Source organism: Etheostoma cragini, chromosome 4, assembly GCF_013103735.1.
Source record: "Etheostoma cragini isolate CJK2018 chromosome 4, CSU_Ecrag_1.0, whole genome shotgun sequence".
NCBI lineage: Eukaryota > Metazoa > Chordata > Actinopteri > Perciformes > Percidae > Etheostoma > Etheostoma cragini.
The window spans coordinates 14678453-14692421 of NC_048410.1; the positions used below are offsets into that span (position 1 = coordinate 14678453).

Genomic DNA, 13969 nt, shown 5'->3' on the forward strand with positions numbered 1-13969 from the left:
TGTGTGTGTGTGTGTTGGGCGAGGTAAGGATTTTGATTGCATAGCTTTGTTGGGAAGGTGTGGGGGGGGGACTGGCCCATGCTAGGTTTAATTGTGAATAGGGCGTAACTGTGGTTGTAAAATTGTATATTCTGATGTCTTGTATTTCACTTGCATTAATAATTTATTGTTTTACTGACCTGCCTAGGGTCTAGCATTTGTGCTACAACCTGGTACAGTGCATCTCTCCTTGTTCTTACACAAGTTCACTTGTGGATTGTCCCGGTTTACCGTAAATAAGATAAATTACAAAAGGGGCAAACATTTACACAACTTATAATAAAAGAGTATTTCCTTAAGTGTTCCACTCCAAGTCAATAATGTCATCCATCTTATTTCTGGATATTCCAATGTGGTTATTGTTGGCATTGAACCTTATTTGTTCTTGCATGTTTGTCTCAGTTTTTAGACCCAAACCAACATAAGCGTGTGTCTGTTAAGTCCAACCCTGGATTCCTGGAACGGTTAGGTGACACTGCAGGAGGAACAGTTGTCGGCGTCGGACTGTTTTTCCTCTCAATTTATGTTCTTTTTACCAATGAAGTAAGAAACACGCACACAGTGGAAAACAGTCATGTTCTGTGTATCACATCACAGCCACAATGCAAACTGTTACAATCCAAGTCGAATTGTTCTTTTATGCTGCATGTTAATGTAACAGCAAAATAAGGGTTAACACAGGGCATGCCGTCTGTAACTGTTTCTGTTTTTAGGGACGGGCTCTGCGAACAGCATCTTCGCTGGATGAGGGTCTTTCTCAGGTTGTGTCGTTGGGTCCGTTCTCCAGCCTCGACCTGCTGAACAACAACCGTTTAGTTCATCTGTCTGCACAGCTGCACACCTCACAGGTAGACTGTACTCTCTGTTGAGTTAAACAAATTCTTTCCAATCACACAACAATAATGAATTCAGTGAACAATCAGGATCAGACTCAGCACATTTGGCGTATACTCAAGTTTTTTATTCATGTACATCTGATCCCTCTACAATTTCACGATTGTATCCTGTATCTTCCATGAATGAATGCCGTTCATTTTCTACTCTTAAACTAAAATCTGTAATTTATTTATCTTAAAACATTGCCATGTTTTGTCATAGTGTAATGCTGTTATTCCTGTATGTGCATTAAATAAATCGATGTTGATCCAAGTTTCTGTGGAGAAAAGAGATCAATACAATAACACACAAACAAAACAGGGGAGGGGGCAGGACAGGGAACTTGTGTGTATCAGACATCAGAGTTGACACACTCCTATTTGGAAATGCAGTATATATTGTTTTTGTGTTCTAATTGCTTGAAGAAATCACATTTTATTTAAAAATTATTTTTATTTGGGCAATTCTTTAACACCCACATTAAAGAAAACCTTATCTAAAATCTCTTTTAAATAAAGTCTTTAAATAAAAAAAGTCTTTAATAAAGTTTCTAAAATCTTTTCTTTAGTAAAAAAAAAAAAAAAGTCATCAGTATTCTGTATTTTCTCTTTCATATCTAGTAATACTTATATACATTCTTGTAACACGCTAAGTACAGTTTAAGTAGTAAATTGGATGTAGTTTTCAGACAATTCTAATGTTTGTTTTATTTTCTTGCTTATTTGACAATTTTAAGTGGCGTGCTAACAGAAAAAAAAAAAGTTAAGATGCTTAGTTAAAGCAACACCCTGAAGTACATTGTACTTCAGGTGATTAATCATCTGCACCTGTGTCTGTGTAGCCCCTCCATGACCCAAATTACAGAGTGGTGGTGCAGGCAGTGAAGCTTAAGAGGCAGGTGGAAATGTATCAGTGGGTGGAGTACCAGGAGAGCAAGTGAGTGTGCTGTCTGCAAACGTTAACATTCAGGGTGGGGTCAGGCGTGTAAAACGTTGGCTGGAATACAGAGCATCATTGGCTCAAAGTGAGATTGTTACGTTTTGACTAATTTCAGGGACCACCAAGAGAACGGTGAGACCAAAACCGAGACGACGTACACCTACAGTGAGTTGTTTCTGTTATTATTTGCTAACAACATGGTGTGCTTGACTCTGGTTGAAGCTGTATGGATTGTTTAGATGTGTGATGTAAATTGAAGCAATGTTATTCCTTTTCTTTAGACACTGAGTGGAAATCAGAACTGGTCAACAGTCGTCATTTTGACTTGGAAATGGGACACCAGAACCCAAGGTACTCATTATTCTGTTATATCCTGTGCCATTCCAAATATTATTGTCTGGGTTTTGTGTGCAGTTACTCTTCAATTTAATATTTAAATCTAGTGCCATGGCGGTTGAGAGTGTGACCGTTGTGGCTCCTGAAGTCGGAGTTGGACCTTTCAGTCTGTCTAAAGGTATCCTTACTGACATGCAGACACTACACACTAGGGGTGGGAATCTCTGGGCACCTCACCATTCAATTCGATTCCAATTCAGAGGCCAACAATTTGATTCTAAAAAAAATTATTGATGCATCTAGATCTGAGTTTGTTAGATTTTGACATATTTTGTCTACTGACGTTTTTATTTTGCAGTCATTCCATGCTTAAGCCTTAAGGATGCTTGTGAATGTCACCTTCTCTCAAAGTAATCTTCCGTGTCAGAGGCTCAGTCATGTTTAAAGGTGGATAATTGGCTTCTTAGAACATGAAACATGAGGTGGTCAGATGTAATGTGATAAAAAGATGAACAGCCTATATGTGTTTTGCCTAATTATTTTATGTACGTCTTATTAGATCATGTGTGTATATATACAAAACGTATTTTCTTTTTTCCTTTTGGTAAGTGTATTCTTTCTGCACTCTTGCCTAAACTCTAAGTGTTTGTCCATTGTCCCATCCTCATTCTGATTTGTACATATCTGGAGACAGTAACTTTCAAATAAAAAAAATCAACATGTTAAAAAAGATTTTTGTTTTATCATTTTTTTTTAAAATAATCAATTATTAACTTATCAGAATCAAGTATTTAATTATTTTCGAGAGAATCGCAATGCATCAAAGAATTGATTATTTCCCCACCCCTACTACATCCAGAAGTTACACAGATACTGTATTGTGTGTCACACTGTTTTTGATTGTAATCCTAATGAATCCACTGATCGCTTGGTCATCCTCAGGCCTGGTGGAGCAGATAAATAATTTCCAGACGCTGAGTCTCAAGGAGTTTTCTTTCGACCCTTTTCTCAGCATCGATGACGATTATTTCTATCACACTCAAAACCCACGCAGGCCGGAGGTGAGCAACACGATGTGAACTTCTAGATACCTCAACTGCTCTGATGGGTTATGGATTCTACATTGGTGCAGTTACTGAGTTAGAGTTTTTCTTTTCATCAGGTTGGAGATGTGCGTGTGAGATTCTCCTACGCTGGACTGAGTGGCAAGACGTCTCCCCTCGGCCCGGCTCAAACTGTGAGTGCTGAACGTGACCAGATATTGATTTCACTCATGAGGACATATCAGTTAATCATTGCCCTTCTGCATGCATTTTCTTGGTATTTATCCCATGCATCAAAATCTTTGATAAAGTAACTAAACTTTTCAAAGTAGTGCTGAAATGATTCGTCTGGAACACAAGTTGATCCCCACAAAGCATGAAGCAGCATTCATTTTGATATCCATCTAACTGTTTAAGTAATTTAAAAAAAAAACTTTCACTGGTCCTAGCTACTCAAATTTAAAGATTTGTTGCGTTTTGCTGTTTTAAAGCATTGTAAATTGAGTGTTTGGGATTTGGATAATTGGACATTACAATATGGTGGGGATGGCGCAGTGGATATGACACATGCCTTTGATGTGGGAGATCTGGAAATTGTAAGTCGCTTTGGATAAAAGCGTCAGTTAAATGACATGTGGTGTAAAGTAACAACATGAGATGTCTCTTTAGGCTCCATGAACTTTTCGGACACACATGAAAACGTGACTAAATGATTAATCAGAAAAACATTCAACAGTAAAAATACACAATAAAAATAATCATTAGTTGCATCTCTAGTTTTATCTATGGTACTAATTTTAATTATTTAGTTAAATGTTGAAACCATGGATTCAAATAACAATTACTCTCATGATCAATTAATCTGCTGATTAATCTCATGATATCAAACAGCACAAGTTTATATAGCATAAAACAGGTCAGTGTGTTGATTGCGATAGCTGTTTTTCAGGTCAGTATTGTGGCCATGCAGAGAGGGGAGCAGCTGATGCCTTTTAAAACCAAGTCAGGAGACACTTTGGAGATCCTGTACCTGGAGGAGCTCTCTGCAGAGGTCAGTATGGATTTCATTTTCATTTATTGGACACTGCGGTTGTTGTTTTTTTCAAATAAATTGAAATTGTTTGGAAAAAAGTGTGTTATTATAATCATACCCACATGTGTCTAGTTCTCCCACTTGGTCTTTGGTTCTGGTAGTTGATTCAGTTGTATTATTTCCTGTAGGAGGTTTTTGCCAAAGAACTCCAGTACAACAGTATGAAGACATGGGCACTCAGGGCTGCTGGCTGGGCGCTCATGTGCCTTAGCATTCAGCTGACCATGCGCATCATCTACACACTGGGTAAAACAAACTCTTGCTACTGTACATCCACATCATACAATGATTTCTGTCCCTGCATTCCTCCTTTACAATACTCCTTGCTGTGTGCCCACAGTGGATTGGGTTCCTATTCTCAGAGAGCTTGTGTCCGTGGGGCTGAAGATCTTCGCCCTGTGTGTCTCCTGCTCTCTGTCCCTTCTCACCATCGGAGCAGGTTGGCTTTTTTACCGACCGTTGGTGGCTGCAGCTCTGGGAGCTCTGGCTCTGCTTCCGGTATTTCTCGCCCGCTCAGGACTTCCAACCAAGAAGAACGAATGACAAATAAACTGATTTTATAGGCTGATTGTCACAACAGTTGATGATGCCCGGCTGGAGCTATTCATCAGAGGAAGGAGACTATTGTGCAGTTTTTTTTTTTTTCCATTCCACAGCAGGGTAACAAACCATATAAGACTTGTTATTGGGTAAAACATTCATTCTATGGTGATAAGGCCCCTTGAATAAGGGATTCAAGGGGCTTGAACATATATTATATTATATTATATAACATATTTTTTTAGTTACAGGGGGCACGAATTTATCACCCTGGAGATTTTTTTATGGTTAAAAAGAAATCACACGTCAACCACTGCTGGTGTCGTTGCTTTCAGACCATAATTGTCATCAGATGTGGCCTTTTCAAAGTCTTCTCGCCCATAAAAACACTCACTCCATTATCTTGCAATGGGCAACATAAGATTACTCTAGGTTTATTCTGACTGTAAATATAACTTGTCAGAGACGTGTTCCTGCCTCCACTAAACGTACTTATTTGTTCTGACTTGAGGTGATGTGTAAACATTTTTCATTAATATTATTTTTCTTTTTGAAAATGATGAATGTCATTGTTTTGTTTAAGTTAAAATACCAAAGAACAGAATGTGCAGTTTTTGTATGCAAGGAAAGTTAAATAAAGGACGTTTAATGTGGGGGTGCACATCAAGATGGCCTGGAAATACAAGCACCGGCGAGTTAAACCTGAGTGGTATAAGCACGTTTTTTTAACCAATTTAAGTCAATTATATCGATCGTAGATTAAAAATATTTTTGAACTTTCAAATAGTAATATCACCCTCAAAATTCCTGTATCTGTCAGGCTGTATGAGATACCCGAAGAGCGCCTTGTAACAACAAAGCCCAACATATCTGCCATGTGTCGAGCTGGCTAGGGCTGTCCTCGATTAAAGAACTCATCGACTCTGTTGACCACATATCTGTAAAACTGAATTTTTCCACAATAACTTAACTTAAAATCTTGTTTATCAGAGATGTGCTCATGTTTCTTGTAAATATTTAATTCAGCAAAAAAACATGAATAATCAACATACCGAAATCTTAGTTTACTAAGGACGCATTCAGGCTGCCTGCGTCGACAGTCCGCAAGTGTATGCTTTGATTTGAGTGGGGGTGATGTGTTTAGGCTGTGGCGGGGGTTGCTGCAGGGGCAGCAGTCAAACGCAGCAGGCCAGCGGCAAAAAGTTAAGACAGGCTTAACTTCTGGAGGAACCCGACCCCATGGCACGCTGCGGTGTCTAATCATGTAACCGGCGATCAGACTTGTCAGTGTGTTTTGAGCGATGGTATGAGGCAGTGTGAGGGGCCCACACAGTAAATATTGCTTGACTAATTAACTGAGAGGGGGCAGCTTCAGAGCTTGCACTGTGGCTGACCCTGACCCCAACTCTGAAATGCACATGTAGTGACTTTACAAAAGGCTAATGTCAAACTGGCTGCATACTTAAAAGGTTTCATCCTCTGAAAAGGTTTTGACTCATATCTTTATTCTACATGCGGGACTTTAACTAACTGGGTTGAATGTCATTCAGTGTTTATCAAGTAACTGATTCAGATTATCAAGATTCTTACAAAGTCATTTATTACACAAAACACTAAGTTTCCATTTGTGTTTTAACAAAATGAGTTTCCAGTCTCATATTGTGCATGTGATCATAATGCACATAGGATTTGTATATGGAGCGCACAAACAAATTCGACTTCATGTGCACATCTGTTTGTTGACATAATTAAAAGGACTATGGGTCACAGTGTACAGGTACTTCACCCTAGTTGGCTGTGGAAACATTCCTCAGATCAGCAGGCAGGGCTTAAGCACTTAACTGTAGTTGGCAGGTGTGACACATCAGGTCCCCTGGCTGACCTCTTCGATTACATAGTACATGTTGATAAAGGAGGTTTCAATATGGCAAATTTACTCGTTAAAGTACAAAAAAGTATTTTCCATAACCTCAAAATTGAATACTGACAGAACCTGACTACTTTTGCTTAAGACAAAAAAGTAAAAGCATTACACCTTTAGTAAAAACTGGGGAGAGCAGTCTTTTGTGTGGGTGTGTTTTGGGGTGAGGTTTGACCTAATGCTCCTTCTTTCCCCCTGTAGGAAGCAGTCCATGTGCCCCCGTTTACAGTAGGACACATTTATTGCTCTTCTTTCCTCGCCTGGCCTGTAGTGCAGCCCTGGTGGCCATCTCGAACACTTCCCTCACACCATCCTTTGTTTTTGCAGAGCACTCCATGTATCCAAAGGCACTGATCCTGTTAGCCATGTCCCGTCCATCCTCTGGTTTCACAGGTTCCTTAAGGAAAGGTCAGGAGAAGTTTTACGAAACGGGCATTCAAAACTAGAATACATGAGTAGTAGACGTGTACGGTTTAATATATAGATTTATATAGAGAATTTTTTTTTACCTGCTTCATTTTGGCAAGCTCCCTCCGGGTGTGCTCATCGTTACGCAGGTCCTTTTTATTTCCCACCAGTATAATGGGAACATTAGGGCAGAAGTGTTTCACCTCAGGAGTCCACTTCTCAGGGATGTTCTCTAAATGAAGCGACAAAAGACACATCAGTTAGAACACAGACCCAGCTACATGGTGCTTGTAGATGAGATGAGGGTGAAGTGTGTTGCACAGGTTACTCACAAACTTCATAATGCGTTAATGTCTTAATGAGTGTGTATGTTCAGATGTGAGAAAAAAACAGGCACATGTGATACAATCACAAGAGGATTGATAATACGCTTCATTATCCTCCTAAATATAGTAATAACACCAATTACTTTAAACTACACCTGAAGTGTGTTTACTCTCTAAATAATCATTTTGAAAACTCTTTGCTGGCATTTCCAAGACATTTACATGTAAAGGAGAAAAATGTATATTTCCGGGCTCTATGTTTTGACTTACCAAGACTGTCAGGGCTGTCAATGGAGAAGCACATGAGAATGACATCAGTGTCTGGATAGGAGAGCGGGCGCAGTCTGTCGTAGTCTTCTTGACCTGCTGTATCCCAGAGAGCTAACTCAACCTGCCATGAGAGTTAACAGGTTATCAACCACAGGAGCCAAACCATATTCACTAAGCTACAGGTTGAACAGTTTGAGGTTATTCAAATTTAACAAGTGCATACAATAATGTTGTATTGTGGCATAAGTATTGTGATGATATCGTATTGGGAGGTGTCTGGTGATTCCCACCCCTACAAACCAAAGTTCAAAATCTCAATTTACCGCTCACTATTGTGGTAGAAAACATAGGATATATAGTAAGGGTTATGCTTTAATATAAATATTGTTTTTTCTTCTAACTTTTGTGTCCTAACTATCATGCAAAGACTGGAGTCAGGAAGTTAGTCAGTACATTACTGAATCATTTTCATTTTGCAGGCGGAATATAATTTCTTGCATCTGTAGAAACAGACTCATTACATTGTAGAATTGTTGGCAGAAAATCTGAATGTTTACCGTAAGCACTGCGTTTAAATTTTAAAATTAAAATCCCTTAAAAGGAGAATTCTGGTAGATTTCAACATGAACCTCTATTTTTTTTCTTTCAAGTGAACACATTGAATTTGACTGCAGTAGATGTGACAGAAAGGCATAAAGGTTGCGACAATTGACTAGTGTAGACTGCACCGGAAAACAGGAAATAAACCGAGATATGGATTAACAACCTTTTTGCCTTTCTGTCCCATCTACTGCAGTCAAATTCACTGTGTTAACTTGGACGGAATAACTGCACGTGGCTACGCACTGGTATTGACATTTTGAGCATGTTTAGAGGCTAAAAATACATTTAAAACTTAACCTGTTTAAGCCTGTGCAGTGCAAAATCTAGCAGGAGGATAACTCGGTGTAGACTGCACCAATTGTTTTTATTGGTCTCGTTAATGACAACACTACAAATTATAAAAACAAACAGAGCTACACTTTGAAATCGACTGAAATTCTCCTTTAATTCAATAAAAATGCAGTGTCCATATAATGAACTACTACATAGTGCATACGTTTCACACTTCTGGCATAAAATAAAATGTTGATTAAGTAAGAGTTATTTCAGATAGATCAGACTCATTTGTGTGATTTAAACTTATATCATTCTTCTTTAAAACACAAAAACCAACCCTATTTTTTAACAGTTTATCCAAAGTAAGAACCTAACATGAGTAAGAGCTATATTAAGGCTAATAATGCTTTGTTAAATACTCATACCTTCAACAAGTATTTCATCAATCCAAACAATCAAAATAAGTAAACTTATTTGCATTACATCCCAAACAACCTGTACGATCGTGATCGGGAGTGGAAAGAGAATACAAGCAGCCCCCTCAGCTGATGTTGTAAGTTACTTAATGCTGATTCTGTTTTGAAATATGAGAAAAGAATGATTACCTGTTTGCTATCAACTTCAATGTCAGCAACGTAGTTCTCAAACACTGTGGGCACATAGACCTCTGGAAACTGGTCCTTACTGAACACAATGAGCAGACATGTCTTCCCACAGGCTCCATCTCCCACTATGACCAGCTTTTTCCTGATTGCTGCCATAGCTGCAGACAGGGGACATAAAACAACAAAGGTTACAACACTTTATCTAAAAAAACAATGAAGGGAGGTCAATTTTATTACATTCATGCATTGTGCAACTTCTACCTTTACGCATATGAGAAACGATGAGCTGCCACTAACCTTCAGCTGTTTTGACACAACGCCCGTCTGAAACCAACACCCGAGGCTAACTATTTAACTTTCTGTGGCAACATCACGGCTGTTTACAGCCAGTCAGTTATACCGTAGGCCTTAAACAATGGAGGACACGTAGACAGCATACAAAGTTAGGAGTTCATGTCACCTATGTTGATTTTGGAACTCTCTTCCATGATGATACATTTCCGCTCCAGTTTTTCTGACCCACCCCAGGATTAAGATTGACAAATTTCTACGTTATACGTTTGTCCTACATCACAATTAAAGCATTGCTTTTATTAACATGAGATGTAACGTGTTGTTGCTCGCTGGTACCAACAGATAATTGTGAATCATTGTAGTGCAGGCTGACCTAGATTTCAGTTAGCTAGCTAGGAGCTTCTGTTTACAAAAGACTCGACGCTAGCTGCTTTAGCTAACCACCTAGCGTTAGCAGGCTATGTGGTTAGTGCGGTACGTTAACACCTTCATGATATAATGAATAATAATATTCATGGTGAAGGATACATTTGCGATATGTATGATAAAATACATCTAACGTCATGGCGGTGTTTTTGGTTTACTTCCAACGACGCAGTAAAACCTTGCTTTCCTTTGAGTCACAAACCGGTACAGCTAGCTGGCTAGCTAGCGAACTACCCAGGCTTAGCTTAGCACAACGGAAGTCAAAGCGAATTTATCGGTCCGTTAGCTAGCAAGCTGGTTAGCGTCAGCGGAATATCGAATGAAAATGTACGTTAACCTAATATATAACGATAATATTGACAATAAAACATACTAACAAAGTACTGCATCGCAGCGTTACTTGTAAATATAACATGCTTACCTAGCGGTTGGGTTAAAATCTATCCAATTGATTTCCAAGTATTGCTTTGTTGGCCTCAGTCGCTGCTCCCTGACTGCGCTGCTGCTGCTGAAGGATTAACAGGAGGGAAGTGACTCAGGGGTGGGGAGAGGATAACAATACACTATTGTATAAACATGAAATATTTTACCTTATACTATTATGAATATTTTTGTTGTAATTCTTATTTTTATGGTTAATATTATTACACATTTAGTTATAGTATTAGCCATGGTTCGTATCTTGCATAAAAGTGTTATGACTTATGTTATGTTCCTTTTCCATAGATTTAATGCAACACATGTTTGTATATATGTCCGTGGTGGAAACTAACGTTTAGGCTACAGAAATACTACAATTTTGAAGTAATATTTATGGCCCAAATCAACTTGCGCTGGGGCTCCAGGGCAAAATTTAAAAAAGAAAATGTCTCTGAAACGCAAACCTAATTTAGGAATATGCTACATTTAAGCACAGCAGGCATTTTTACTTGTCAAAATAGGAAAAGCACAAGTGTAACTAATAACATTAACGTTTGCTCAGATTAAGTGTCTCAATCTGCCAGCATTAACAGCAGCCATCGTTTGCTATGTTTTACAGTTGTGTGCTTCTGCTACGGTGACATCTCAAAATATATCATGTCTAAAAGGCCTATATCTGCTAATACAATGAAGAAATACAATGTATTGTGTTTCGGTATAGTGCATGTTCTGCAGCACCCACCTTGGTCAATATTGTACCGAAGTGGAGCATATTATTAAACAAATTTGCAGCTAATAAAATGACCACAAACATGTTTACCTGCAGTGAAACTGGAGCTAGCGTGGCCCCTACAGGTCTGGATCTGAAGCAGTTGCCCACTTTTTCCAATTGGTAATCCATCTTTTTTTATAAAAGTTTTTATAATATATATTGCATTGATATAGGTTACACTACCCAACAGTATGTAAAGTTCAAATTAGCTCTACCTTAGGCAAATAAAAAAACTGTTGACACATTTAAGTACACTTTGCTTCCAAGACTTTGATATATAATATTGCTACTTCTACATAAAGTAAGAATAGTATTTCTTCCACTACTATGTGTTTGCGGTGCAAGTATGACATATGCATGAATGGCAGCTACAGCTACCATTCTCTGTCAGTTGTTCAGTCAGACCTGGTGCAAGGATGATTTAGACTGCAGGGCAGAAACACCTTTGCTTTCAGACCTTGTTTCAGACTCTCTGTCTGTGACAGACAGAGAGAGATAGTCCATTCTCAATTGGTGCAACAGTGTATTAATAACTGCAGCTCTTACTCTAATCCTGATAAGAGGCTTTCTCAGCTCTGCTCAGTTCCACCTCCTGGAAACCAAGTCAAGCGTGTTTCCATGAAAACAGTAATAGCCTACTAATACCTTACATTCATCTGTATGTTCAAGTGGCCAGTCTTTTAACAATGAAAAAGACGCACTTTGAAAAAATGGAAACACTTTTGAGGTTTACTTATCTGAAAATTCAAAGGAACGCATGTATGATTCTCTTCTGAGAATAAAAATAGATATAGATAGTTTGTAAATAGATGTCCTTTTAGAGCTTACAGATTTCCCACAAATAGCCTTTAACTTTCATTATGGTAATGATTTTGTAAGAAGATATCTGATTGTAGGAAAATGATTCTGCAAATTAAGAATACATATAAAATAAAAGTCTTAGGTTCTTTTGTAAAATCATTTGAAATCATTTGTCACCCACCTCTGGCCCTCCAGTCTGCTTGTCATGTAATGTCAGCCTGAAATAGCATGTTGTATCAGTGTACCCTCAACTACTTCAGTTCTACTGTGATTGGCTTTGATGTCCATAAAACCCGGACACACAAGAAGTTACAGTGACATTCTCTGTGTAGTCTTCTCTTGACTCCAAACAAATGATCGAAACACACGCTGTATCAGGACAGCCATAACACTAAATAAAAAGAATGAAAAGAAATGTTTAAGAGATTTTGTGATGAACTTAACAGTGATCAAAAGTGTTACATGAGGTCACATTTGGCCTAATCATGGTTCAGTAGGTGCACTGATTTCATTAAGAGTGAATAAACATTGCTTTGTTTAACACCCTGCAAACCTCAGGCTCTACAAAATGAGCTACAAAGTAAAAAAAAGATGTCTGTCTAATGTGTGAAAACAATTGGGACCACTAGTCTGAAGCATGCAAAAAACGATGTACCAACTATCTTTACTGGTGGGAAATAAGACAAATACAAATAAAAACTCACATTTTGGCATTTTAGAAATAAATCAATTTACAGTAGCAGAAACAGACATATGAACAATAATAATAATAAAAAATATTCTGGAGAACAAATGTAGCACTGTAGTAAGACTGAGCTTTTTAATTTCAATATCCCCCTTCTGGGCCATCACTGTTGCCTGGGGTTCCAGATTTACTGTGTGTGGTCATGGAGTGTGACCCTGACCCATTCCTGTCTTTGTGTCCTGCACCAGAGGGACAGAGACACTCATATGCGGAAACGATAGTCATGCAGGTAGTGCAGCAGAGGCTTTGGGAGTGGCAGTTGGTCAGGCCAGTTTGTGTGTCTGTTGATGGTGATGCGCGTCAGGTGCTGCAATGAAGGGAAAGCGTCTGGTTTGTGCAGGGGCTGCGTCAGCTTGAGAGGCACTCCGCTGTCCTTTGCCATGTATTTGGCAGGGTCAGGCTGTTTTGGGGAATGCATGTTATTAGACGCCGGACCTTGCGGCATGTGGCCTGAGGCTGTGTAGTGTTGTATAAGGCTGAGAACATCTGGGAAGGACTGCAGGTGAGGCAGGCCTGGGGAAATGGAGTCTAGCCAGAAAGACCCCCTGCTGTACTCTATGCGTACACTGGTGGGTCCACAGCGGGTCTTCACCGACAGGGCCAGCATGTACTGAGGATGACTGCTGTCCCGCACCAGAAATGTTCCTTCAGACTTTTTTAGGAGAGCTTCCCGAGCTTCACCCGCTGAGATGGAGCCCCAATACCAGCCTGGGATTAAACAGATGGTTTGGATGTCACTTTTCATTGTTAAATGAATTGTTTTTACTGTTGGTGGAGTTTTGTTTGAATTGTATTATTCCGCAATACTTCTTGCAAAGCCATGTGCAGTGCAATCTTACCCTACCCCAAGTGCCTACCCTACCAAGAAAATAACACTTAAAGGAGATGGACTCAAAAAAGTAGGATGTTGTATTTCAATGAAATAAAATATGAAGTCAAAATCTGTGAGATTGCTGGTGTACCTGAGGTCCGTAGATACTGGAAGGATGTGGTGATGCAGCGGAGGTCCTCTGCTGGGTCACAGGCTGGAGGAGGTTCATGCCGCCGATAATGAACCTCCTCGCTCCTCATAATGAAAAATGGTCACTTCCCGGGCAACCATTTCTGACTGACAGTAAGACAAATTACAATAAAGACAATAAATATATTTTTTGGTTGCCTTTGTCTAAAATGAGCTAACAAGCACAAAACCAACCAACCACCAGTAGACGTACTCAGGTATTCTTACTTAATTAA

At 39.1% G+C, this 13969-nt stretch overlaps 3 protein-coding genes across 4 annotated transcripts in view; 1 reads left to right on the plus strand and 2 right to left on the minus strand.

The window, feature by feature from the left end:
- The window catches only part of LOC117943260 (transmembrane protein 43), a 6192-nt gene extending 1013 nt beyond the window's left edge, over window positions 1–5179 (plus strand). Inside the window, exons 2-12 of the mRNA XM_034869275.1 lie at window positions 442–582; window positions 753–887; window positions 1757–1851; window positions 1970–2019; window positions 2136–2205; window positions 2298–2368; window positions 3133–3251; window positions 3353–3427; window positions 4183–4284; window positions 4455–4572; window positions 4667–5179. Coding sequence (XP_034725166.1) covers window positions 442–582; window positions 753–887; window positions 1757–1851; window positions 1970–2019; window positions 2136–2205; window positions 2298–2368; window positions 3133–3251; window positions 3353–3427; window positions 4183–4284; window positions 4455–4572; window positions 4667–4869 — 1179 coding nt within the window. The 3' untranslated portion in view covers window positions 4870–5179. The remainder of the gene's footprint in view (window positions 1–441; window positions 583–752; window positions 888–1756; window positions 1852–1969; window positions 2020–2135; window positions 2206–2297; window positions 2369–3132; window positions 3252–3352; window positions 3428–4182; window positions 4285–4454; window positions 4573–4666) is intronic.
- A 1264-nt stretch (window positions 5180–6443) lies between these two features.
- LOC117943280 (rho-related GTP-binding protein RhoA-B) lies at window positions 6444–10509 on the minus strand. 2 transcript variants are annotated; one of them, XM_034869305.1, is made up of 5 exons: window positions 10417–10509; window positions 9276–9433; window positions 7792–7912; window positions 7297–7427; window positions 6444–7184 (listed from the first exon to the last, which is right to left on the minus strand). In XM_034869305.1, exons 2-5 carry the CDS (start codon window positions 9429–9431, stop codon window positions 7011–7013), a joined length of 582 nt encoding a protein of 193 aa, XP_034725196.1. In that variant the 5' UTR covers window positions 9432–9433; window positions 10417–10509; the 3' UTR covers window positions 6444–7010. The 2 variants fall into 2 exon arrangements, with proteins under 2 accessions (XP_034725196.1, XP_034725197.1); XM_034869306.1 differs by lacking the exon at window positions 10417–10509 and adding an exon at window positions 9573–9595.
- A 1513-nt stretch (window positions 10510–12022) lies between these two features.
- On the minus strand, window positions 12023–13840 carry LOC117943275 (cytokine-inducible SH2-containing protein-like). The gene is given in 3 exon segments (XM_034869299.1): window positions 12023–13441; window positions 13696–13771; window positions 13773–13840. Coding segments are annotated over 3 exon segments (645 nt in total). The 5' UTR covers window positions 13836–13840; the 3' UTR covers window positions 12023–12935.
- Between the last annotated feature and the right edge of the window lie 129 nt (window positions 13841–13969).

Bases quoted from the DNA above. Each gene is read 5' to 3' on its own strand.
- LOC117943280 (XM_034869305.1), bottom strand. From the start codon at position 9,431: ATGGCAGCAATCAGGAAAAAGCTGGTCATAGTGGGAGATGGAGCCTGT. The intron at 7,913-9,275 runs GTAATCATTCTT...CTCTCATGGCAG, and splicing joins TTGAAGTTGATAGCAAACAG to GTTGAGTTAGCTCTCTGGGA. The intron at 7,185-7,296 runs GTAAAAAAAAAT...CCTTTCCTTAAG, and splicing joins AGCTTGCCAAAATGAAGCAG to GAACCTGTGAAACCAGAGGA.